Source organism: Phycodurus eques, chromosome 1 (assembly GCF_024500275.1).
Source record: "Phycodurus eques isolate BA_2022a chromosome 1, UOR_Pequ_1.1, whole genome shotgun sequence".
Lineage (NCBI taxonomy): Eukaryota > Metazoa > Chordata > Actinopteri > Syngnathiformes > Syngnathidae > Phycodurus > Phycodurus eques.
In genome coordinates this window covers 18,261,189-18,288,643 of record NC_084525.1, presented here as the reverse complement: position 1 = coordinate 18,288,643, position 27,455 = coordinate 18,261,189, and the positions used below count along the sequence as shown (strand labels likewise).

At 42.1% G+C, this 27,455-nt stretch overlaps 2 protein-coding genes across 2 annotated transcripts in view; one reads left to right on the top strand and one right to left on the bottom strand.

The window, feature by feature from the left end:
• Positions 1 to 76: 76 nt before the first annotated feature.
• Positions 77 to 10,216, bottom strand: dffa (DNA fragmentation factor, alpha polypeptide). Its single transcript, XM_061684949.1, is given in 7 exon segments — positions 77 to 1,237; positions 2,541 to 2,659; positions 4,042 to 4,075; positions 4,077 to 4,250; positions 4,418 to 4,572; positions 4,682 to 4,840; positions 10,040 to 10,216. Coding segments are annotated over 7 exon segments (972 nt in total). The 5' UTR covers positions 10,143 to 10,216; the 3' UTR covers positions 77 to 1,009.
• A 261-nt stretch (positions 10,217 to 10,477) lies between these two features.
• pex14 (peroxisomal biogenesis factor 14) overlaps positions 10,478 to 27,455 on the top strand; it is a 94,111-nt gene continuing 77,133 nt past the window's right edge. The window contains exons 1-2 of the mRNA XM_061681492.1: positions 10,478 to 10,533; positions 13,412 to 13,462. Of these exons, the coding sequence (XP_061537476.1) occupies positions 10,498 to 10,533; positions 13,412 to 13,462 (87 nt within the window). The 5' untranslated portion in view covers positions 10,478 to 10,497. The remainder of the gene's footprint in view (positions 10,534 to 13,411; positions 13,463 to 27,455) is intronic.

The window sequence follows — 27,455 nt, the reverse complement described above, 5'->3', positions numbered from 1 at the left end:
TAACTGAAAGATGAAGCGGGATCTTTGTTACTCCCGATTGTTGGCTAGGCGTGTGTCATGAAGCTTGGACATAAGAAATGATATTGTCTAACTCTTTATTAGGAAAATGATAAATTAGTCAGTGCACTCGATTATAACGCCATCTCAAGCAAGGTCATGCTTTATACAAATATATAGTCACTATTTGCATACTATATATTTTATAAATACTGTTGCTCACAGCCAGCACAGAAACCCATGTGAAATTTGAGTGACAAGAAAAAGCCATTACTTGGAAATAAAACCAGCAACACAGGAGTCACCACACCTGCCCAAGCTCTGATTACTAGAAAACCACAAATTGCTACATTGAAGTTGATCGGAATCGCCCAGTACAGTGTTACATGTCTGCCTCAAAGTCAAAGTTATGTGTTTGAATCTTGTCTCAGGCCCTCCTGTATGGTGTTTGCATGTTCTCCCAGTGCTTGCGTGGGTTTTCCTCTTGGTACGCCATCTTCCACCCACAATCCAAAAATATGTATGTTACTGCAGGTTAATTGAAGAGACTAAATTGCCTATTGGTGAATGAGGGTTTAAATGGTTTATGTGTCCTGTGATTGTCTGGTGGGTTTTCTCCGGGCACTCCGGTTTCCTCCCACATCCCAAAAACATGCATTAATTGGAGACTCTCAATTGCCCGTAGGTGTGACTGTGAGTGCGAATGGTTGTTTGTTTGTATGTGCCCTGCGATTGGCTGGCAACCAGTGCAGGGTATACCCCGGCTCCTGCCCGATGATAGCTGAGATAGGCTCCAGCACGCCTGCGACCCCAGTGAGGAGAAGCGGCTCAGAAAATGGATGGATGGATGGATGAAAGTCGTGCCAAATGCTACAAACATCAACTTTGCTTACATTTATATGAGATCCAGCAGTAAGGAATAGTATCTGTAACCCAGTATGAAATCATTTTGCTGGCCCTGAGGCAGTCACCGTAGTCTCTTTATGAGTCTGTGCTCAGGTAAGGTGCCAGACTAATTGCCCCTTTGAGGTGGTGTTCCTTCGCTCTCCTCGCTGTTCTTTTCATTAGGCGGCTGGCTGCTGTCCCCCTGTGGCGAGTTGCCCCTCATCGACTGTGCGGCCTGAACCTGTTGAAGACGTCGCTTTAGCTCGGACTCGCAGTCTTGAAGCAGCGTCGACGTCCTGACTTTGTCCCAGCGTAGTACCTGCTGCATAGCTTCCAGCCCTTTGGCCACCACCATCTTAACACAGAAAGAGCCTCATGTTTCTCAAAATGCATCAACAAAACAACACAACGCAACCTTTCGAGGTGGGTGCTCCTGAAGTTGTACAATCCATAATTTGGCAAACATTTTGTAGAAAAACAAGAATCTAAAGTCAGGAGTTCAGACTGGCTTTCTGAATGATGTCGGTATTTGAGCGTATCTTACGAACGCTCAGTACAAGCAGCCTAAAAGTATGTATTTGATGCTCGTTTTGCGTTTTAAGAAACAGAAATCCCTTTTCGGCAACACTGGACCTTCTTGGTTTGCCACAGCTGGACTTAGCTCTACATACCTCAGTTTGGGGTAGTCCACTTTTCACTACACAAGTGACCTACTACCTACCTACCTACTACCTCAGTCATTGAAGTCTCAGTCATGAAATGATTCGGTGTGAGAGACGCTAACAAAAAAACGTAAAGGAGAGGAATGAAGATTTTTTTTCTTAATGCTAAACTTGTGCAAACATGTTAAGGATGTGACAATGATGAACCTGCTTGCCCAGTGAGTGACTAGAAGTGGTTTACGCTACGCAAAATATATCGGTAGTGTCTGCTTGGAACCACAGCTGACCAGCTACCACAACTCGCACCTCGTAGTATCAGGTAGTATCACTTTTTGACTATTGAAAAGCGTCATTATTGTGAAGAACCAACATCAACAATGGGTGTCAAGGCCTGAGTGTTGTTTTTAACATCTTAATATTAACTGTATTAACTTATTTAGACTTGTATGACAATTCAGAAAGGTAAAAAAAATCATAATAATCCAAATATGATGGCGATAATTTTACTATAAGGAGGATTATTTCGATTCCATTATAGTACAAGAGTGTGTTCAACCTCGACCACCACATTCACTGTAAGTGAATTGTACAATTGGTATTATTAAACGACATTTTGTACACAATTTAGTGCGCTTTACAATCACACCCCCTGTTGGCAGAAAAGAGCTGATTCAAGTCGTTTAAAATTAAGACGACTACTTTGTATTCAAGAATCCTTTGCATACGTTAACGATCATGGACATTTTAGACTGGAAATTAAATGAATTCAGTTAGTTACCTGAAATGTGGCAATGTCACTACATGGACAGAATGTGCATGTCTTTAATCTCTTTAATTAAGGTATAATCAATGAGTTCCTTGTGTCAGAATATGAAGGAAGAATAATGAGCTGTTGAGTTATAAAGCGCTTCATTGTTGTGCTGTGTAAATACACATTGCTTGCATTTGCTCAAGAAAGTGCAAAGTAGTGTTTAATGTGAGGACCGTGTGCGTTACCTGGAGATCTTCAGTGGAGAGTCTGGTCTCTGGGCTTGTCTTGCCTTTCAGGACCATCAAAGTCCTGGAAATGAATCCAGATGCTTGATCCACCTCCATCCCATCAGGCGCATCCAAACCTACAGTCATTGCCACATTAGGAGAAGAAATAGTTGCTCTGACTTCCTTTAGTGAATCCTTGAGGACTTGCACGCTCCCACAACTAGGACGAGAACATGCAAAATCCTCTTGGACTCTCCACATCCTGGTCACCACCTCTTCCAGCTCCTTCCCTCAGGTAAACGTTATAGAACAGTGCAAACTAAAACCAGCTGACATTCCAAAAGCTTCTTTCCTCTTACCATTAAATTGCTAGAGGCGAAGTGACTCTCCGTAGTGTGTTTTTATGTCTCAAAAGTATTTTTTGTAAAAATGGCTGTCTATTGCACTAGAGCAGATCCAACTACCGGAGACAAATTCCTCGTGTGTTTTTGACAAAGTTGGCAAATAAAGAGGATTCTGATTCTGAAAGTCAACTTCTTCAAGTAGTTCAAAATATTCAACTGTGACAATATTTCCATCTAGTGGCGAAAGGCATGACCTATCTAACAAAGCAACATTGATGCTGATAACTTAATAATAATCATCCATCCATCTCTTTTCCGTACCACTTATCCTCACAAGGTTCATGGGCCTGCTGGCGCCTATCCCAGCTGATTTAGGGCGAGAGGTGGGGTACACCCTGAACTGGTAGCCAGTCAATTGCAGGGCACACATAGACAAACAACCATTTGCACTCACATTCACATCTATGGGCAATTTACAGTCTCCAGTTGGTCACCGACAATAATAATAATAATAATGCCGGCACGGTAGACGACTGGTTAACAGATCTGCCTCACAGTTCTGGGGACCGGTGTTCAAATCCCGGTCCCGCCTGTGTGGAGTTTGCATGTTCTCCCTGTGCCTGGGTGGGTTTTCGACGGGGACTCCGGTTTCCGCCCACATCCCAAAAACATGCGTAGTAGGTTGGTTGAAGACTTTAAATTCTCGATAGGTGTGAATGGGAATGCTTGTTTGTTTATCTGTGCTCTGTGATTGGCTGGCGACCAGTTCAGGATGTACCCCGCCTCCCGCCCAAAGATAGCTGGGATAAGCTGCAGCAGCCTGCGTCACCAGTGAGGATAAGCGGTAAAAGGAAAATTGATGGAATAATAATAATAACAATAATAATTAGTAATTAACTGCAAGCCTATCACAGCATATATATAAACCAACCATTCACACACAAATTTTATTCTATTCTTAAACTAGACAACTAGACAAGAGTCTAGTGGGAGGAAGCTGGAGTACCTGTTAAAAACCAATGCAAGTATGGGGAGAGCATGCAAATCCCAGCCAGGTAGCCCTCAGCCAAGATTAGAACGACACCGTGTGGCAAGTGAGTTTACCACTACGCCATTGTGCTGCCCAGTTGTGGGTGTTAAGAGATACATTTAAAAATGTGCGATTTTCAACATACCTCCCTCGCTGGGTCGTCTGGTCTCCTGCTGCGGACTGTCCGTCTTCTTTCTCTACTGCTTTGAGGAAGAGTTGGAGCAACTCTTTCGATTGCCTCTCCTCCTCACGACGGTCCAAAACCCTCTGCAGTGTTTCCTGAAGGTTCCCAGTCTTCTTTTCTTGGAAGCCGAGAGCAGAAGCTAGCTCAGGGCAGGGGACATCCACCAAGCTCTGGAACAACACGTGACACTGATTTTACACAAAGTAGTCATTTAGATGACAAATAATGGAAGGCAGTGTTTGTAGGCCTATTGGCTTTTACAGATACCTAACAGAAAATGATTTTACTTCCTCATTGATCAAAAATACACAGTGAGAAACTGGACTAACTCTGGCACCTGTAAGTCTTCCTCAGACATGAGAATGACGCTGGCCAGGTCCTGTTTCAGCTGTAAAGCCAAGCCCCACCATGGTGCAGCAACAAGGGCTGTGTCCACAACGTCGCTCTCAAGTGTCATGGAATCCCTCGCCATCCACGCTGTGCCACCATCAACTACAATGGAAAGCATAACGAGGTGCACAGGACGCTATAAAAAACAACAACAACATATACTGTACATATAAAATATAAATATATATTTTTCAGAATTAAATATTCTCACCCCTGCGAAGCGGTGACCATGTCTCCTTGTCATGCAGCAGCATGAACTTTGTGTTTAAGGGTAAACACCAAAAGTAGGCCTCGTCCTCGACGATTGTCCCATCGTCTTCTAAGACCACTGTGACTGGGTCATGTGGTGTGAAACCAAGAAACTCACTTCCTGAAATCATCAAAGTTTGACGATATTACCAGAACAATGACCAGTTCAGCCTCAATAATGCCTTTTTGTGCTTCACTAAGTTGTGGACATACTATTTAACATACACTAAAAAACTTGTGGTGTTTATTTGAAAAAAAAAAAATACAGTAATTTTAACATGAAGAGAATCCTTTCAATGTCTTAAAATTCCTTCTGTGTTGTTTTCCTTTCAGTGCAGTTGCTACTACACTATTATGCAGTATTTTTTTTTTAATGCAGAAAATTGTGAAATTAAATGGAATAAAATTAGTGATACAACTTCATGAAGATGTCAGTGTACAATGACAAGAATCTCCAAATGTTGTATTTTGTTGTGTCATACATTAGTTACAAAGACCTTTAGTTTGAAATATAATACAATACGTTATTCAGCAATGCTGAAGATGAACGTAATTTACTTTTCCAAGGAAAAGGCTAACATCACAAAACAAATATTATGCGATCATCGATATATTGGAGCAAAACCGTCTTTGATACATCCTAATATATACAGTATGTCAGCGAAGTAGGGAAAACTTGTGGTAACACAATAAGTATACTGTTGCTGTCCAACAAAAAGCAGGTATCTCCAAATTTCACAAATAAAATGTGTTTGTTGTGTTCCACATAAACAAATTAAATAAAGATACAGTAGATGCTTTTCATTGGACAGCAACCATACACTATACTGTATGAAAATGTATTACAACACTGAAATAAGTAATATGGAATTAGATTCATTCATTTTCCATAGCGTTTATCCTCACTAGGGTCATGGGCGTGCTGCAGCCTGTCCCAGCTACCTTTGGGCGAGAGGCGGGGTACACCCTGAACTGGTTGCCAGCCAATCGCAGGGCACATAGAAACAAACAACCATTCACACTCACATTAACACCTACAGGCAATTTAGAGTCTTCAATCATCCTACCATGCGTGTTTTTGGGATGTGAGAGGAAACCGGAGTACCCAGGAATAACCCACGCAAGCACGGGGAGAACATGCAAACTCCACACAGGCGAGGCTGGATTTTAACCCGCGTCCTCAGAACTGTACAGCAGTCGTCCACCGTGCCGCCATGGAACTACATATTTTTCATTATATCACTGATGTGAATTGTTGCATAACTACGTACTTGGAAAGTATCGTTATCTGTTGCTTGTGTATCGATACCGTACCATGAGGGCTAATGACACAATATTTCAAAGTCTCAATATGGATATTTTCCAACCCCTACAGCACCCATCCATCCATCCATCCATCCATTTTCTGAGCTGCTTCTCCTCACGAGGGTCGCGGGCGTGCTGGAGCCTATCCCAGCTATCATCGGTCAGCAGGCGGGGTACACCCTGAACTGGTTGCCAGCCAATCGCAGGGCACATACAAACAAACAACCATTCGCACTCACATTCACACCTACGGGTGATTTAGAGTTGTCAATTAACCTACCATGCATGTTTTTGGGATGTGGGAGGAAACCGGAGTGCCCGGAGAAAACCCACGCAGGCACGGGGAGAACATACAAACTCCACACAGGCGGGGCCGGGGATTGAACACCGGTCCTCAGAACTCTGAGGCAGATGCTCTAACCAGTCGTTCACCGCCCTACAGCACTCATGTTACTAAATATATATTTTTTATAAATAGAATAAACTGAGCATTGTCGTCTTATAAAAAAGCATATTTACAAATTCAGTAGTCTTTAAAATTGCGGTATACTGGTTAGCATATCTGACTGTCAGTTCTGAGGTTTGAATCTTGGCTGTATCCCTCCAGTGTGGAGTTTGTATCTTCTCCCCGTGCTTGTGTGGGTACTTTGACTTTCTCATTGAAGACTCACAATTGACCATAGGTGTGACGTGAGTGTGAATGGTTGTTCGTATATTTGATTGACTATCAACCAGTCTAGGGTCTTTCCCAAAACAGCTGGGATAGACTCCAGCTCACCTGCAATCTTTATGAGGACAAGCACTATAGAAAATGGATGGATGGATGTTTTCCTTATGTGCATCATAATAAAGTTAAATATCAATTTTAATGTAACATGGACTAGGATACCACAAGTGTCCTAATTTGATGTTGTCATTGTATTCTTTAAGTCCTATATTTGAATAAATGCTTAGCTGTGACACCTGTTTTTGTTGTTGTTGCTGTGGTAGGCAAACACGCCTTTAGTAAATATCTATAGTTTATTGTATGTGTAAAAAAAGGCATAGCTTCCCATTTTCTTCACGGTGAACTATCTATTGCATATGCGGAAGGTAGACAAACTGGAAAATGGCATTCAAGATAAATTCAGGCTCAATTTACCAGCTAAAATAAAAATTCATTTCCCACGTGAACTTTCATTTCTTGAATGCTTAAAATGTTAAACACAGTCAACATCCTGGTATGTGGTTAGCACATCTGCCTCATAATGGAGAGTTTCTGGGTTCACTTTCAGGACCTCCCTGTTGTCCAGATACTTTGGCTTCATCTAAATTGCTTATTCGCCACGGTGGGTGACTGTTTAGCACATTTGCCTCACAGTTCTGAAGACCCGGATTCAAATCCGGCCTCACCTGTGTGGAGTTTGCATGTTCTCCCCCTGCCTGCGTGGGTTTTCTCCGGGTAGTCCGGTTTCCTCCCACATCCCAAAACTATGCATGGTACGTTATTTGAAGACTAAATTGCCTGTAGGTGTGAATGTGTTTGCGAATGGTTGTTTGTTTACATGTGACCTGCGATTGTCTGGCGACCAGTTCAGGGTCAGCTGGGATAGGCTCCAGCATGCCGGTGACCCTAGTGAGGGTGAGCAGGACAGAAAATGGATGGATAGATCGGTAAAATGCTCATAAGTGTGCATGTGAGTGTGAATGGTTGTTTATCTATATCAGGGATGGGGAACTGGTGTCCCGGCCTGCGCCCACACTCTGAGTGGGCCCTTGATTAATTCAAACAAAATAAAATAAAGTACATAAAAAAAAAATAGGGGGGGGGGGGGGTTATAAACGTTTTCTCTACTACACGCTAATCAGTTTTAAGTTGTAATAGCACCATTCACCACTTGATGGCAGACAACGCTTAGTAGCACTTCCACCGGAGCTTTTCCATCAGAAATATCATCAAGAAAAGGAAGCAATACTGTATGTTGAACAAATTTAAAGGCAAGCCTATGTGAAAAGTTTCTGTGGTCTGGAAATTGTGGACGTCTTGTACTCCGGGCCAAAGAGGAAAACAACCATCCGGACTGTTATGGAAACAAAGTTCAAAAGCCAGCATCTGTGATGGTACGGGGCTGTGTTAGTGCCAATGGCATGGGTAACTTACACATCTGTGAAGGCACCATTAATGCTGAAAGGTACATACAGGTTTTGAAGAAACATATGCTGCCATCCAAGCAACGTCTTTTTTATGGACGCCCCTGCTTATTCCAACAAGACAATCTCAAACCACATTCGGCACGTGTTTCAACAGCGTGGCTTTGTCGTAAAAGAGTGCAGGTACTAGACTGGCCTGCCTGCAGTCCAGACCTGTCTCCCATTGAAAATGTGTGGCGCATTATGAAGCATAAAATACGACAACGACAAGTTAATGATTATTTGTGAAAAACAATAAATTTGATCAGTTTGAACATTGACTATCTTGCCTTTGTAGTGTATTTAATTAAATATAGGTCGAACATGATTTGCAAATCATTGTATTCTTTTTTTAAATTTATGTTTAACACAATGTCCTAACTTCATTGGAATTGGGGTTGTATATTGCACACCACTCATAGTCAGGGTTTTATGCAAACAAATTGCATCATAAATGTAAGTCTTATTAACATTTTGGATAACATTATCTTTTTGGATTAACCTAAAGCGCACTGTGGTTGGTGATTGATAAAAATAATCCTCAAAAATGAGACTTGCCTCATAATTCTGCACACACTGTAAGCCTTGTTGAATGAACTGACGAAACCTGCTCAGATGAGAGCCAAAACATCATCTAAGACAGCCAAAACAGTCCAGTTGCGATCGATTCAATGCCTTGACAATCACAGTATGTTTTTGTTTTTTATTATTTCAAACCCTTTGTTCTGGAAGAGTGGATCTTTTATGCATGGATTTGAGCATGAAAAAACTATATTAAGATACTTCGATGTACAGTACATTGGTTCAATGAAAAACAGCCATATGCACATAATTTGACCATTTTTAAAATTACATTTTTGCCACACATCTGTTTAGGAAGTGTCTGGTCCTATGGTAGTGCAGATGAAAAATTGTGACCCCTTCCATCATGTAAGTTCCCCATTCCTGGTCTATATGTACCCTATACGGGCTAGTGTGTAAAGCCTCTCGTATTGAGGACAAGCACTACAGAAACTGGATAGATGAACGGACGTCTTTATATTATGCGGGCTTAGCTGATGTTTTGACCAGCGCAAACATGTCATATCTGACCTCTTCAGTGTGGGCCTGTTGATTGGTGGCTGTGACTTCAACAAAGATGAAAAGGCAAAGGAACATTTCAGCTTGAACGTTGGCTCAAGTCAGGGAGTATGTGCGTGAAGTGGCTGGGCCTGAGTTGTGGTTGATCGCAGTTCTTTTATGAATGTGCATTCTCATACCGCTCATGGGACTAAAGCCACTGAAATACATAAGCAACTGTGTCATCCTTGACTACATCCAGGGCATAACAAATATGTGACTTCACATAAGGGGTGGCTTGGCTCTTTAAAAACATAACATTGAGCTGACACCCCCTCAAAGTACATGTAAAAGTACAAAGTACAGGTCGAGAACTCCAGCAAAGCTTTTGGCCAACGCCTGGTGGTGACTTGCATTTAAGGAATGAGTAGACAGCGGAGAGGCATCTTCTTGACTCGCTTCACGTTCACTCCTGCGAGTTTCAGCACGTTAGAAATGTTGCTAGACGAAACGCCAGCTCTTGATCATGTGAGATAAGATTAAATGGCCACTAAAGCAGTGTTTGAGACGACTGTTTAGTAACACTTCAATACAGAATTCATTACCTTTCTGTACCTTCAACTGAGGTTGAAATCAAATAGATGAATACAGAAAACAGCCTAATTCATATATGCCGTTTTAAAATTAGATTCGATTTTATTCTTGGTGTTTGTGCGCAGCCATTACACCGGTTATTTTCTCCAGCTAAGCATCAACAAAGTTGTGTTTAAAATGTGTATCATCTCACCTTTTACCTTCAACTCCTCAAGCGAAGGAACAACCAAGCCATATGACTTCTGGCGTGTAAAGCTGCACACCTTACACGGCTTTCGATCCGCCATTATGCGCATAAAGATCCAACTATTATTGTTAATAAGACAGCAGGAGACAGCTCTTGGAGTTGGCAGTTTCGAATACAGGAACAGCGTTGTCGCTACGAATTCTGGGATATGTAGTACTTTATTTCTGACCCGCACTACAAAATGGCGCACACAGTACTTTCCCCAAACTACAATATTTCACAAAAGAACGATAAGTTTAAACTTTGGCTTTAAAACATATTTTATTTTAAAATAAGAACGATTTAATTTTAGCGAGTCAATTAAATATAATCTTACTATTAGCTGGGCTCAGGTCAGTGAGAGTGCACTTTGAGCTCAGGCAGAAACAATCAAACATCGAGCATTCTTCGTTGTTAACAGGAAGATGGCATCCACGGACAAGGCTGAGCAACCAGCACAGGTCAACATTTATCAAATAATGTCACTAGCCTGTTAATGTCCATACACGAGTATGCACTCCTGTAGCGTGAACATTGTTATTTAAATGTCAATTACATTGGTCCCATCTGGCTGTTTTCATCCGGTTGTTAGCATAATAGCTAGCAAGCGATGCTCGGTAGCTCTTGTTGAAAGCGTTCAAAAGTTTCCTCGCTGACTGAACTGACGTACTTTCCAATCCAAATGGTGGCCCGAACTCATAAATGTCATCGCACCAGTCTTACTAATTATATTGTTTATTATTAGCCTTACTTATTATATTATTTAAAATGAGAGCAAATGTGTGTGTCATGGACTGAGTTGATGTGGAGTTAATATGTTGACATGGTCAGGATGGCAAGGTGAACGACTATGCTTACTTTGTGACTTTTTAGTTTAATAGATTACGAACGCTGTTGATTAAAACAAGTAACACGGGCACTTATGATAATTAAACACTTCTATTTGCACACGTACATTTTGTGGCGCAGTAAAATTTTGGCGGTACAGTAACTGAACCTCCTGAAGTAAGACATGCAGCAGGCAATCAGTCCCTAGAAAAATACTGTTGACCCACTTTTATAGAATGAGAACAATAAATATATTTTTTTAAAATTTACAAATAGCCTCTGCAAACGCATGTACATTAAATTACATTTTTAAACGCTGTTTCAAATGAGTTTGACATACCACCAAAAGCATATTGCTAGCCTTGATGCCTGCTAACTAGAGGCTGGGTGGCACTGTATTTGCTTCGAGAGTAAACTAGTGACTAGAACACAAGTGAGTAACATTTCCTGTCGCATACATATGTTCCAGTTAAGAATCACTACTGTAGACAACGGATAACTATTCTGACAGTTAGTTTTCTTCTTAGTGTAAAATGTGTTTTGATAAAACAATGCATCCCTTGAATTTAGTTTCCATCTTTTATTTCGAAAAAGAAAATAATATTGACAATATTCCAAACATTTGCTTTTTGCCTTTTCTCCTGATTCCAAGCAAGCTTTGAAACGTTTTTTTTCTTAACTTGGAATTTTTTTTCGTTTTAGATCGGTAGTTAGTTAGATATATAGCTAGATAGATGAAAATAAGTGCTTTCTCTTGGGGGGAAAAATGTCCATTTAATAAAAATGTAAATACAATCCTTAATAAATGCAACAATTTAAAATCATAAGATGAACCGTCAAACTGCATGGCTTAGCTGGTCCATGTAAGAGTAAAAGTAAAACCGCGCCCCATGATGCATTCTCATGGTCTTTTGTCATGTAGAGTTGCACAGGTGAGGCAAGGCCATCTTGCCAAAATATTTGCGGCTTGTAAGCACAAACCTGGGGTCAGAAGTTTCCGACATGTCAATAAATCCCTGCTTTTGCAACGTGCAGATGAGCTCCATGTCTTTGACAGTGTTCAAACCAATTGACTCTGTAATTGCATTCAGCTGGGCTGCTTTCTTGTCATACGCAAAACAATGTGGAAATGATTCCACTCATGTTGTCTGTTTCTTAGTGGAAATTTAACTATCCATTTTCTGTACCGCTTATCCTCACTAGGGTCACAGGCGTGCTGGAGCCTATCCCAGCTATCTTTGGGCGGGAGGCGGGTTACACCCTCTCCTGGTCGCCAGCCAAACGCAGGACACACATAAACAAACAACCATTCGCACTCACATTCACACCTGTGGTCAATTTAGAGTCTTCAATTAACCTACCACACAGGTTTTGGGGATGTGGGAAGAAACAGGAGTGCCCGGAGAAAGCCCATGCAGGCATGGGGAGAACATGCAAACTCCACACAGGCGAGGCCGGGATTTGAACCCCGGTTCTCAGAACTGTGAGGCAGATGTGCTAACCAGTCGTCCACCGAAATGTAACTGTAGTTTTTGAAAACATGTCGCTAGTGGGGGTCAGAAAAGCCACTCACTATAGTGACCAAATCACTAAGTTTTCCACACTGACCTCTTTTTTTAAACTAATTAATTTCTATGCTGCTACTGTTAGGTAAGCAGTGCACGTCAGCAGGGATTTGCTTTGAACAGCGGAACCCGCTAAATAATCGATTTAAAAAAAATAAAATAAAATTGTCCTCAGAAACTCAAATTAATATGGTTTAACCGCCCACCCTTTCTGTTATTACAAAGGCAAAATCTTTTAATTTGATGAAGTAATAATATAATTTGGATTCCATTAAATGTGATAATTTATCAATAGTGTGTGCTGAAAAAGTTTAAATCTTGATTTCGATCATGCTTAATTTTAATCATGGACATTTTGTTAGTTTGTAAACCAATCCATTGGTCAGTACTGTAGGTTGCAAAATAATATCCATCCATCCATCCATCCATTTTCTGAGCCGCTTCTCCTCACTAGGGTTGTGGGCGTGCTGGAGCCTATCCCAGCTATCATCGGGCAGGAGGCGGGGTACACCCTGAACTGGTTGCCAGCAAATCGCAGGGCACATATAAACAAACAACCACTCACATTCACACCTACGGGCAATTTAGAGTTGTCAATTAACCCACCATGCATGTTTTTGGGATTTGGGGAAGCCGGAGTGCCTGGAGAAAACCCACGCAGGCACGGGGAGAAGATGCAAACTTCACACAGGCGGGGCTGGGAATTGAACCTCGGTCCTCAGAACTGTGAGGCAGACGCTCTAACCAGTCGTCCATCGTGCCGCAAAATAATATACTGTACTATTAACAAACATCGAGTAACTCAGTCAGTGCTAAGATGTTTGACATGCAGTCAGTACTTTGTCTCCTTTAGTTCAGTGGCATGAACCATGACTAAGTTAAACATCCACTTCATCTGTCATCCAGCAGGTGGCACTCTAAAACTGCTTTTTGTTTACCCTTTCAGGTTGTTCTTCCTCCTGGTAATGATGTACCAGATTCCCCCAGAGAAGCACTGGTAAGGAGTCAACGGTTAATTCATTGAAAACAACTTGACTGATAAGGCAATGAGGACTAGAATCTTGAATTTTGTATACTGTCTTCCTGTGATGCAAGCACATATTAGGAGAAGAGTATTAGACATGTATTTAATCTCGTATAATCAGGAAAACGCCCTGCAATGAATACATTTTAATAAATGATTGGAGTAATACTGTTAATTATGCAGCATGTCATGATTCTGAATCATGTACCTTAAAATCTCTAGTGTGCGTTACTTTTGAAAAATTAAATAGATGAATCATAGGGATGGGACCTTAACCAAAGTTTGGCAAGAATGAAAATTCGCTGGCTTTTGATCAACAGTTATATTTTTATTCACTATAATAACTTTTTGGGGATCCTTTTTTCAACAATGTTGAAGGCTTTGTCTTAGCTCCCAGCCTCCCCACTGAGGAAAATATTTCCTTATTTTTTAATTATTAAAAAGATGCATAATTTTCAAAGAAATCTTTTTTTTTTTTCACAATTGTACAGTTCCCAGGCATCTTAATATGGTAAAAGGTCTGACATTTTTCAGTCAAAATACAGGGATAGAGGATTAAGATAAAGGATAAAGAATTACAGAACACTTAACATCTACTTGTATCTGGAGGTGTCAAAATTAATCAATTAATTGACAATTGATCATCAAATTAATAAGCAAAAGTTTTGATAATTGACTAATTGTTTTGATAATCGACTAATTATATACGAACTGAAAATTGTCCAAATTCTCTAAATTCAGCCTCTCAAAAATACATATTCTCTCATTTCTGTAGTCCTTCTTGAAAGCAGACTGATTATCTTTTCTCTTTTATCAAAATAAGACAATTGCAAACATCTGCTTTGACTTTGGAAAACAATGATGAACATGTTTACCCATTTCTGACATGATACGGACCAAACCAATAACTGAATCATAATCAATTTATTGAAATAATAATAAGCAGTTTATTACAAAAGTAACCGTTATTTCCAGGTATAGTATGAATAAGCTGTAATTGACATGTAGTTGAACCTGAAGCAGCCTCGGAAGTCTTTATCGAACTAGTAACCCTTTGCATTAAACAGTACCCAAGAAGTAGCTCTGAATTTCAAAAACGTTAGTGAGTACGGCATCAGTTCCGCTCAAATAATAAATTGCTGTTTATTTGGTTTTGTTTAATCATTACTGAATGAGCAACAATTATTGTCTATTAAACAGGAACAGGAAAAAAAGTATTTTGCAATAAGCTTTAATGCAAAATGACTTTTTTCCCCCAGATTTTTCGATGAATTGATTCTAAACATATTTGATAGCGACAGCCCGACTATTAACCTTGTTAAAAAGACTGTTTTGGTGGGGCAGTTCTGTCTCATGCAAATGAGCCACTGCTCACCCAGAATAGGTCTTCTGTTATCATGATGAGTTAAGGAATCACAACTAGGCGAGTGGCCATTTGTGCTCAAAGAGCGTCTGAAGAGAAAAAACAGCCCTGAAAAAGATGGCGCAAAAACATAATTTGTGTTCGTGTGCAGATCCACTCGTGGTGCGTGCAGCAGGCCAACGTTTAAGTATGTGCTGGTTATCAGAAGTGAATGCTTATAACGGACTATTTTGTATCGAAGAAATTAAATGGTCAGTTTTCAATATGTCCCCATTAATCCTTTTCATAAAACCTTCACCATTTACCTGTGGTTCCGTATTTTTCCGTCAAGGTAAAATTCCACCATCTGTTTAGAACATTTCTGCAGTATGTTCTTAACAGCACCTCCCACTCCTTACACTTAAATGAATATTACATATTTCCAGTGTATTTCATATTTCTCAACTTGAATGTTGCACCAGCTGAATACTCTTGCTGAAAAGTAAAACTCTTCTCAATAATGTAGCATCCCCACAACTGTGCAATGTAAACAGTGATGACAGTACGTAGAGTTACTAATGCAAGCGATGGATACAAGGTTGGCAACAGTTTAAGGCGCATTAGCTTTCAGTGGCGACATCACAGAGAGTTCAGTGTACATTAAATGTCCTTGTATGGGTGCAGCACAGCATCCAGGTTAGGAGTGGTGTATTGTTTAACCAACATGTCTCAATGTCATTCACCATCATTCACATCCCCTCCAACCCCCCACATCATGCCTTCATGCCAAGGCTAATTTAATCCTGGGGTTATTGATTGTGGGAGCATTCTCTCAGGCTTTCTTTCAATTTACTTCAATTTCATCATCCCACTGCGCTTCAAGACAGCCTCCTCAAAAAGGGGAGAAATTCATGTTGGGAGGGTTTCATTCGAGACTGGTTGACAAGCAGACCCCCGCCAACGCACACGCACACACAACACTGCTTTCACTTGCAGTCCCTTTTCTCCTTTCTCTTTTTGATGAGCTGCTCTTTCCCAGTTAAGTGGATTATTACAGTAGGGATAATTCTTGTCACATGGCATTATTTGGATGAGGTGAATAATTGAAATTTGTGTCTGAAAGGATTTTATCTGGATGAGAGGAAAGGGAGTGCTGGCAGGGTTGGGAGGGCATTGAGCGAATGAGCAAGAGAGTGAGGGAGGGAAAGAGAGAGAGAGAGACACAGACACACACACACATTTTTGTAACATTGCACGTGCATGTCAGACTGCAGACACCGGGTGTGTTAAGAGATTCTGACTTAGCTCGCCCAAATCAGCAGGCCCTGGCACACTACACCATGTGGGCTTTTCTTTGTGGTAACAGGGGTCCAGTTGAGTGGGGGCATTGCCACAGCCTCTGCCACCATTTAGTCCAGATGTACAGAGCTGAACCTGCTTTGAGAGAGAGAGAGAGAGAGGGAGAAACTGGGACTACCAGGATGACTATGTTGACTGGTGTACCAGTCGCTGCCAGCTGCTCTCGTTGCCTTTGGCACTGCTCTTTGCCCACTACTCACCCCAGCCTGCTCTGCCTCACGCCTTTGTGCTGTCTCTGTGCTTGTACGTTTTCTTTAGACTGTTTTGTTTTATGCCATTAAATTATCTTGAATGTAATTTTCTTTAATTTAACTCATTAGATTTATATGTAGGTCAATAAACAGAAATCAAAATGAAATATATGGATAATTATGAGTCAACTCGGGAGTACATATTTTGGGGGACACCAAATCTCCATGAGTAATTTGTAAAGTACAACAGTCTCTATAATATTTATTTCTTAAATGTTTACCGTGGTGACAACACAGTAAAACTGTCTTGAAACTTAAGTTGAAGGCTCATAAAGTCATACAATTCTGAATTTGACCAACATTTGAAGAAGAAAAATAATAAATGCCCCTAAAGTTGTACAATCCACCATCGTGCGTGACCTTAGTAAATCTCGTAAAACCTCATACCTTTTTCCAGTCTCCTCATGACAAATGTTAACAAATGTTAAGGTAGAGGGTTTTTATTTGATAGTAGTTTGCTTCTTTTATACACAACGAGATACTTGAGATACATTTGTAACACCAAACACCTTCACATTTGGCGAAATGTAATGTTTTTGTTTTTACATAATCATACAAACAATGGTTAGCTTATTTTACAGGTGCTGTCAGTATTGGTATTATGTAAAACATGTCTGTATAGTTTATGAAGATTTTATTGTGATGTTTGAACCCTGTGTAATATAAACTGCGTAGCCTATGTTACATTTTTAAAATGTATTTTTAGAGTAGGACAAAGGATTGTAGCAACATCCCCACTCTCGCTCCAACTTCAAAAGCTCCTCTTCCCCAGGATATTTAGAGACTATGATGAAAAATTTAGCGAGCGTTAAATAAGCTGCTTTGAAGTGATCTGTTGCAGCTCAGCAGTCTCCAAATTTCTGTCGCCCTTCCGCAGCTGCCGTCATACTACAGAGGTTGTGTGTTAAGCACAGGAGCTGGCAGTGCGGGGGCACCTGGCTGGTTGGCAGGGGTTGTGTGTGCCAGCAGTAATCAGTACAGCCACAAACATCAAGGCACTACTGTTGGTACTGTCCCCTTTTGACTGAAGTTTTTCTACATCACAATAGTTTACGGCTCTCCCCCCACAAGCCATGCAGGCATGTAGATGTTCCTCATGTGTCAGCCCTGAAAAAATATTAGTAATTTTTTTTTTTAAATTGATGCAATTGTCGAACATAAATGTAACATAGTAGTGATACCGCTAAGTCTGAGGTCACTCTCACAGTTGTGACACAGTTCCTTTTTCTCCCTTCAAAAAGCTTCCCTTTGGACAGTGGTCTTTGTGTGTATGGTGGGGGGTATTGGTGGGACACCTAGCAATTCACAGTACTCTCTACACGAGAGTACACTCTCTTACCATTTGCTGGCTTTTTTATAATTAAAATTTCCTGTGCAACATCAATATACCATACCACAAACAGGGAAACAAATCTTTCAGTACATTTCCGTTAAAGAAAGACAAACACAGAATGATCACTAAAAAATAAAATACAATATATTTCAAATTCCATCCATCCATCCATCCATCCATCCATTTTCTACCGCTTATCCGGGTCGGGTCGCGGGGGCAGTAGCTTTAGCAGGGACGCCCAGACTTCCCTCTCCCCAGCCACTTCATCCAGCTCTTCCGGGGGGATCCCGAGGCGTTCCCAGGCCAGCCGAACGACGTAGTCTCTCCAGCGTGTCCTGGGTCGTACCCGGGGTCTCCTCCCGGTGGGACGTGCCCGGAAATTGAGAGCTTCGCCTTTCGGCTTAGCTCCTTCTTTACCACAACGGACCGATACAAAGTCCGCATCACTGCAGACGCTGCACCGATCCGTCTGTCGATCTCCCGTTCCATTCTTCCCTCACTCGTGAACAAGACCCCAAGATACTTGAACTCCTCCACTTGAGGCAGGATCTCATCCCCGACCTGGAGAGGGAATGCCACCGTTTTCCGACTGAGGGCCATGGTCTCAGATTTGGAGGTGCTGATTCTCATCCCAGCCGCTTCACACTCTGCTGCGAACTGCTCCAGTGAGAGTTGGAGCTCACGGCTTGATGAAGCCAACAGAACCACATCATCAGGAAAAAGCAGAGATGCAATACTGAGGCCACCAAACCGGACCCCCTCTACGCCTTGGCTGCGCCTAGAAATTCTGTCCATAAAAGTTATGAACAGAATCAGCGACAAAGGGCAGCCTTGGCGGAGTACAACCCTCACCGGGAACGAGTCCGACTTACTGCCGGATATGAGGACCAAACTCTGACTCCGGTCGTACAGGGACCGAACAGCCCGTATCAGGGGGTTCGTTACCCCATACTCCTGAAGCACCCTCCACAGGACTCCCCGAGGGACACGGTCGAACGCCTTCTCCAAGTCCACAAAACACATGTAGACTGGTTGGGCGAACTCCCATGCACCCTCGAGGACCCTGCCGAGGGTGTAGAGCTGGTCCACTGTTCCACGGCCAGGACGAAAACCACACTGCTCCTCCTGAATCTGAGATTCAACTTCCCGACGGACCCTCCTCTCCAGCACCCCTGAATAGACCTTACCAGGGAGGCTGAGTAGTGTGATCCCCCTGTAGTTGGAACACACCCTCCGGTCCCCCTTCTTAAAAAGGGGGACCACCACCCCAGTCTGCCAATCCAGAGGCACTATCCCCGATGTCCACGCGATGTTGCAGAGGCGTGTCAACCAGGACAGCCCCACAACATCCAGAGCCTTTAGGAACTCCGGGCGAATCTCATCCACCCCCGGGGCCCTGCCACCGAGGAGCTTTTTAACTACCTCGGTGACCTCAAACCCAGAGATAGGAGAGCCCGCTTCAGAGAACCCACACTCTGCTTCCTCATGAGAAGGCGTGCCGGTGGAATTGAGGAGGTCTTCGAAGTATTCTCCCCACCGACTCACAACGTCCCGAGTCGAGGTCAGCAGCGCCCCATCCCCACTATACACAGTGTTGGTGGTGCACTGCTTTCCTCTCCTGAGACGTCGGATGGTGGACCAGAATTTCCTCGAAGCCGTCCGGAAGTCTTTCTCCATGGCCTCACCGAACTCCTCCCATACCCGAGTTTCTGCTTCAGCGACCACCAGAGCTGCATTCCGCTTGGCCAGGCGGTACCCATCAGCTGCCTCAGGAGTCCCACAGGCCAAAAAGGCCCAATAGGACTCCTTCTTCAGCTTGACGGCATCCCTCACCGTTGGTGTCCACCAACGGGTTCGGGGATTGCCACCACGACCGGCACCGACCACCTTACGGCCACAGCTCCGGTCGGCCGCCTCAGCAATGGAGGCGTGGAACATGGTCCACTCGGACTCGATGTCTCCAGCCTCCCCCGGAACATGAGCAAAGTTCTGTCGGAGGTGGGAGTTGAAACTCCTTCTGACAGGGGATTCTGTCAGACGTTCCCAGCAGAACCTCAAAATACGTTTGGGCCTGCCACGTCGGACCGTCATCTTCCCCCACCATCGGAGCCAACTCACCACCAGGTGGTGATCAGTTGACAGCTCCGCCCCTCTCTTCACCCGAGTGTCCAAGACATGTGGCCGCAAGTCCGATGACACGACCACAAAGTCGATCATCGAACTGCGACCTAGGGTGTCCTGGTGCCAAGTGCACGTGTGGGCACCCTTATGCTTGAACATGGTGTTCGTTATGGACAATTCATGACGAGCACAGAAGTCCAATAACAGAACACCGCTCGGGTTCTGATCGGGGGGGCCGTTCCTCCCAATCACGCCCTTCCAGGTCTCACTGTCATTGCCCACGTGAGCATTGAAGTCCCCCAACAGAACAATGGAGTCACCAGCGGGAGCGCTCTCCAGCACCCCCTCCAAGGACTCCAAAAAGGGTGGGTATTCTGAACTGCTGTTTGGTGCATAGGCACAAACAACAGTCAGGACCCGTCCCCCCACCCAAAGGCGGAGGGAGGCTACCCTCTCGTCCACCGGGGTGAACCCCAACGTACAGGTGCCGAGCCGGGGGGCAATAAGTATACCTACACCAGTTTGGCGCCTCTCACCGTGGGCAACTCCAGAGTGGAAGAGAGTCCAACCCCTCTCGAGAGGACTGGTACCAGAGCCCAAGCTGTGTGTGGAGGCGAGTCCGACTATATCTAGTCGGAACTTTTCGACCTCACACACCAGCTCGGGCTCCTTCCCTGCCAGAGAGGTGACATTCCACGTCGTAGCCGGGGATCAGATCGCCAAGGTCCCCGCCTTCGGCCACCGCCCAGCTCACACTGCACCCAACCCCTATGGCCCCTCCCACAGGTGGTGAGCCCATGGGAAGGGGGACCCACGTTACCCTTTCGGGCTGTGCCCGGCCGGGCCCCATGGGTGCAGACCCGGCCACCAGGCGCTTGCCTTCGAGCCCCACCACCAGGCCTGGCTCCAGTGGGGGGCCCCGGTGACCCACGTCCGGGCAAGGGAAAACGAAGTCTATTGTTTGTCGTCATCATTAAGGGTCTTTTAGCCGTGGTTTGTCTGGTCCCTCACCTAGGACCTGTTTGTCATGGGTGACCCTGCCAGGGGCATAAAGCCCCAGACAACTTAGCTCCTAGGATCACTGGGACAAACAAACCCCTCCACCACGACAAGGTGACGGCTCAAGGAGGGGATATTTCAAATTAACAAATGAAATTCAGACATGCTTTTTAATTGTGGTCCAACAGAATGATCACAAATGCATAAATATAGAAAACTGGCCAGGACAAAAATGATGGTCCCTGAACTTAACTCAGAGAAACTTGTGCACCTGTCGACCGGTATTTTGCCCCCTCCTCAGGTGCAAACTGCTCCAGCTGTCTCGGTTTTGAAGTCGTGCAGACTCAGCTCCTTCCACAGATTAAACAGGGTTTATAGATCAGGGCTCTACAAAATAAAACCAATGTTTTGTTCTTGGTTGTTTGTAAGCTGTGTTTTGGGTCTCTATCCTTTTGGAGAACTTATGATGTTTGGTCTAACACTGGGCAGCACAATTTTGCTCCAGGATGCTTTGATAGTTTTAAGATTTTATTCTACAGTCATACATTAATTGTGTAGCAAAGTAGCCCCATAACACAACCGAACCTCATCCATGTTTTACAGTAGGTACAGCATTGTGTTCTATGTATGCTTCATTTTTGCACCTGTAAACATGCTGATGAACATGCTAAGCTGATGTCACTTGCGAAAAAGGGACCATTGTGGACTTTTTTTCTTTAACGGAAGAGTACCAATAACCTTGTCTACATGTGCAGAAAAATAGACATTTGTGAGTCTTTCTAAAACTTCACAATAATTTAAAATATCGGCGCTCCATCGTAATTTGACAAAATTATATTTTCTTCACCTGTTGCAGGCAGTATTCGCAGGGGTCTTAAATTAAAATTAAAAAATTAAAAATTAAATTTAAAAAAAAAAAAGGCATTTACCCTACCCACCATACTCTCATTGCTTCAGGTGATCTACACAATAGAGAATGGACAGGGAGAGGCAGTAGGAACCCAGTCAGACAAGGTAATTTCTTCTAAAACAGTATTATTAGGGTTCTCTTTATTTAAACACATTCACTTTATTTTTGTATTTCTACGCTGTATTTAATATAAACTGTGTACTGCAAAGAAGCAACTTTTCTTCAACACAGTGCCATCTGATGGATCTGATAGCTCACTGCCCCACAAAATTGCAATGCAAAATTTCCACTGACTCTCGAGCATGTTAGAACCACGGCTCTAATTCTAATTTTCTTCAAAATTTCTGATATGTCAAAAGAATTGTTGCAAAAAATACCATGCAAGTTCTTCCCATCTTTGACAATTTATATTTCTCATTCATCACTTTTTAATATCTATTATTTCAAATTTTAGGGCTTGCAAGTTCCAACACTCTCCAAATTAATTATTTGGGAGTCACTAATGATTCTGCTTTTGTTAACTCAATTCTGTCAGGAAACTAGGCTCCCATTTAGTTAGTCAAGGGAACATTCAGAGTTCTTTCCTTTTTCCTCTTTGCTCATTACTTTAATTGTAATTGTAATCCTTTATTGGGGATGTCTGTCGTAAAGGAGAGTTATGGTCCGAGCGGGGGCAAGAGGCTCACAGATATTTCATGATTATTGAGGAAGATGGTCACTAGGTGGCAGGCAGTGGTTCGGCCTCTAATTACTGGGTGTGAAAGTGAAAGTGAGCAAATGTGCATGATTTCTGACACCCAAGTTGCATAAATGGGTTTACCTGTGACCTTAGATTGACTAGCTTCTGATTTAGTATTTCAGATTACAGCTCTGTATGAGGCTAGTCTCTCTTTAGAAAAGTGTAGAAGTTGTTTTTGCCAGACAACAGTCTTGCTGCTGCATGCGCCGCTTGTTTCAGTGGTTAATGATACAGGAAGGGCCCACCATTTTATTGTTGCTGTGTTGCACTAGCCCTCCCCACTCAACCCCACTCCACTCAACCCCGCAGCTACCATCCTTAGAGGACTCTGAATGAATTCTCACTGTCATGTCCAAGGACGAGTGGCACAGGGTCAGCTAATTGCTTTTATGATTATGATTTCACGTCAGATTTATCGTGCATGCTCAAAGCACATCTTGCTGCCGACGTTGGTGCCTTCAATGGGGGAAAACGAGTTTGCAGCTTCTGGCTCGGACTTCTTGTTTAAGTGCAGGTCACACTTTTTGACTCATTAGGGTTGAATGCAGGGGTAGAATCACACACGCTTTTCCTTTTAAGGCTTTCTTTTTCATGTTCAACAATGCACTTCTCTTATAAAATGGCAAAAGAGGCATGACATGAGCTCAAGTTTGAAGGCATTGAATGAAGGAGTGACACACAAGAATTTTTTTTATTTTTCCAAGAACTTCTTTTTATAAAGCCATAAATCTATTCTTTGTCTCTATTTGCAGATGAAATCATTTTGCTTATTCCCCTAATAGTGTGCCAGAATTACCAGTTGTCTTCTTTTTGATGTTGGCAACTCCTTTCTGTTGGTTCCACCCGCATCATTCAAAATGATGAGCCCAGATGATTCCAGCCCAGTTTATGAATTTGATCTATTTTGTGGTTTCTGCTTGTGCAGATCTGGACTTGGATCTGCTTTGCCAACACAGCCTTTTATCTTGTCTTTTTTTAGTGAGAAAATTGAGGATCCTTTAATTCACTGAAAAGTTCACTGTATTGAAGCTGTTGTCACTTTGTGTCAACACATATATTGTGTGGATTGTGTCATCTTCTGTGGCTCTTTGGTTTGAGCAGTTATTTTTGACCTGTCTTTGACCTTGCTGGCTGGGCCACATTGTGACTAGTTACAGATGTAGCCTAGAAAAAAAGTTTTTGTCAAAGCTACTTTTACACAAAGTTCTGTTTGGCAACCATCTGTTAAGTCTGTGATTAAGCCAAATTCAATGCAGTGTAATGTAGGCACAGGAATGTGTTTGTTGTGTTTTGTCTCAGCAAGATTAGGAACTTAAACAGCCTGGTAACAATGCTGTAATTTCACATTCTACCGCATCTTGGTGAACTGTCATAGTGTGTTTATTTGAGAAATTACAGAAATATGACACTAGTTTTTATTGCAATAGTCATTTTGCTATAGTACTGTGGGAAAAGTGGCCTCACCAAGATGAGCTTCACTCCCTCTTCTGCTTTGTAATTACTTCCGCTTGATTTATCATTGTTTCTCTGTTTTTATGGTTGCAAACTGCTAGAGTGAGCGACTTGGTCGGAGAGTGGCTTGTCTCCTTGCAGCGAGGTCGGAAATCTCCTGATGAATTGGAGATGTCTCCGCTGTCAAGACTGCTCACATCGTTCTCAGCCTCCAATGTCACTTTCAAAGCATAATTACACAAGTTGTGTTGATTAGTATGAGAAGCAATTACGCCTGCTTTCCGCCGCAAAATGAGAATGTGATAGCGGTTGATTGACAGGAAGCATCCTCACTTTAATAGGTAAATGACTATGGTAATTCAGGTACTGAGACCTTTTGATTTGTCAGCATATTTCTCACTTTTTTGGTGATGTCATCTGAGTTTGATTGAACATCCAGCCATCCGACTGTGCCATAATTCTCCCCTTCTCAATCTCTCTGTCTGTCTCCAGTAACTTCTCCCATTTTGGGGATGTGCGTGTTCAAAGCTGACACCATACCAAAACAATGCTGCCGCTGCTTTTTCCTCATATGTAACTAGTGTTGAAAACGAAAACGGGGAAAAAATGTGATTGCCCTGTGATTTAAGCACTCTATTAAAATGTGTTTTAGGCTCTCCTGCTTTTGAAATCAAAGAAATTATTTGTAATTGACCCTTCGGGTCACCCCCCATTTCATCTGCATTTACCTAAGTTATTATCTGCTACTTTGTAGGCAGCGCCCACAAAGTGCCAGATATTTTCTCCAAATGCTGGCTTTCATTCAGTGCATTTTGTAAACCTCACTTCTGAAAAGGCTGCCCAGTCTAATTATGTAAATCATAATACTGCCTTTTGGGCATGATTTTAATTCAATAACCATATTTCCTGTTAAGGATACGATATAGATGAGCTTTGTGAAAAATAAAATAAAGTATGCGTATGCTTTACTCTGTAGGTATCTGAATTAAGAGTGACGATTTAAATCATGTTGATATTCAATTGGCTTAGCCTCCAATATCATATTTCTTTCTTTGTTAACCGAAGTTGGTCTAATCAAGTAATTCCTTGTTTGTCTTGGTAGCCCCCTTTAGAATCAAACATGCATAAATAATATGAAAATAATTTGCTCTTGTACTCCATTCCTGGGTGTAATTTATATAGATTGGACGAAGACTGCATTGTGGAGAAAGCAAAAGTTGACAAAATGCTCGTTTGTCACTTCGAATAAATGTTGGAATGTAAATTATGAAGTTATGCTTCAGTCGTCAATGCACTTTATACCAGTTGTTTAATGTAATCAGCCTATCCATCCATCCATTTTTTTGTACCGCTTATCCTCACTATGGTCGCGGGCGTCCTGGGGCCTATCCCAGCTATCTTCGGGCGAGAGGCGGGGTACACCCTGAACTGGTCGCCAGCTAATCGCAGGGCACACATACACAAACAACCATTCGCACTCACATTCACACAATTTAGAGTCTTCAATCAACCTACCATGCATGTTTTTGGGGATGTGGGAGGAAACCGGAGTACCTGTAGAAAACCCACGCAGGCATGAGGAGAACATGCAAACTCAACACAGGCGGGGCTGGGATTTGAACCCCGGTCTTCAGAACTGTGAGGCAGATGTGATAACCAGTCGGCCGCCGTAAATATATTAACTTCTACTTCGATATATTAAGGGGCTGACTGTTTTTCAATCAATGAACAGAAGTTCTATATGTGCAACAATCTACCTGGACTTGTCTGAAAGCATTGGAATGTTTTATTGCAGGAAAGAAAACATGTACACTAATAGTATACTTTATTAATAAGGAAGTGACTAATTGTTCCATCAAGTCTGTAATAGCAGTTTCATAGAATATGACACCAAGAATGTATTACAAATTTTACTTTTATTGGACTTAGAGTAAAATTACATTTATTAGGGATTTTCTAAATATATATTATATATATTATATATTATATATATATTATTTTCATTATTATTATAATTTTTGTTTTTTTTAGGTTAATTGCCTTCCTTCAACAAGGTTTTTGCTAAGAGAGTGGCAAAAATAGTAAGGGCTATTAATAAATGTGTCAATTATCTGGTTTTGTTTAAAAAATAATGAAAGCAAAATGCTAATGGTATTTCATTGTTTCTTAGTGTATGGTGTCCTGTGATTGTGGCTTTATCTGTGGAATCTAAACTAGTGATAGTGAGCGCTAATAAATTAGGATAACAAAAAAAACGAAACCCATAATCATTTTATAATAAATCATCTTAAAACTAAACAGCACATCACATCTTCAAAAATATAACATTAAAACATTTTGTCTAGTTATAAATTAATCCCCTATCACTATGAAATTCTTTGTGTATATATTGTGTTTTTTTCTGCATGAATAAAATGTTTTAACCCTGTGTCCAAAATGGAATCTTGAAGCATCTTTAAGGACAAGCCAATTCACTCTCTTCACAGTTCTCTGCAGGATGTACTTTTCAACTAGTATATACACCTTCTATCTTTGCGATTAAACTATAGCCATTTATGTTTGTGTCGTTCTGTTTTTTAAAGTGAAGCGTTACGTCTGGCACAAGTGTCGATCAGGAGTGAAACAGCCTGGCACCCCGAAAAAGCAACCATGCCCTCTGGATCGCCCAACAATTATTCAACATCTAGGCTTCCCCATCATTGCCCTATTGTCAAGACTGTCAATGTCTTGTTAATGCTGTGATTAACATGAATATTGCATTTGTTTTCTGCAGCAGTTCTCTTGGCACCGGTATTTTGCTTTCTCTTTGATTAGAATCATAGTTGACTGCGTGCATCGTAGCTGCCATGAACTTCAGAGCAATCCACATTGTATTTATTGCACTAGCTCTGCAATAAATATAACCTGGATTCTTTTTATGGGTGGTTCTGGCTGCCTGCAATCTAATGGAAGGAATGGAGAGAGTGAAGCGCTCTTTGGTTGTCCCCAAACCCCAAACACGACTTGGTAACAGAATGTTGCTGACATGTCTCCTCTTTTGAGTTGTCCTTGTTCATGTTGTCTGTCTCAAAACTTCCTTTTCGCAGTCGAAAGTGGTTTTAAGTATCACCGCAATTAGAAAATGGGAAGTGAGTTAAATGGAGAGACAGGGCATTGACATTTCTTTTTGTGTTAAGATCGAGAGAAAATATTGGAACAGGTGTGTCTCTGTTGCTGAGCTGCTGGCCAACTCTGCCCATTTGGTGTAACACGCCACCCTGTGTTCTGCTGTTCTTACTCCTGCCATTCTTTTTGGACCGGTTTAAATGTGTTGGGTCTCCCATCATCGCCACAAGATTTGTCTTCTTACCTTACTGTTGTTTTTAGCTATGAATACTTATGGCACATTTCTCCCTGATTACTCCTTACCCCTCTTCCATATTTTTATTCATTTATTTTTATTCATTTATTACATTTATTA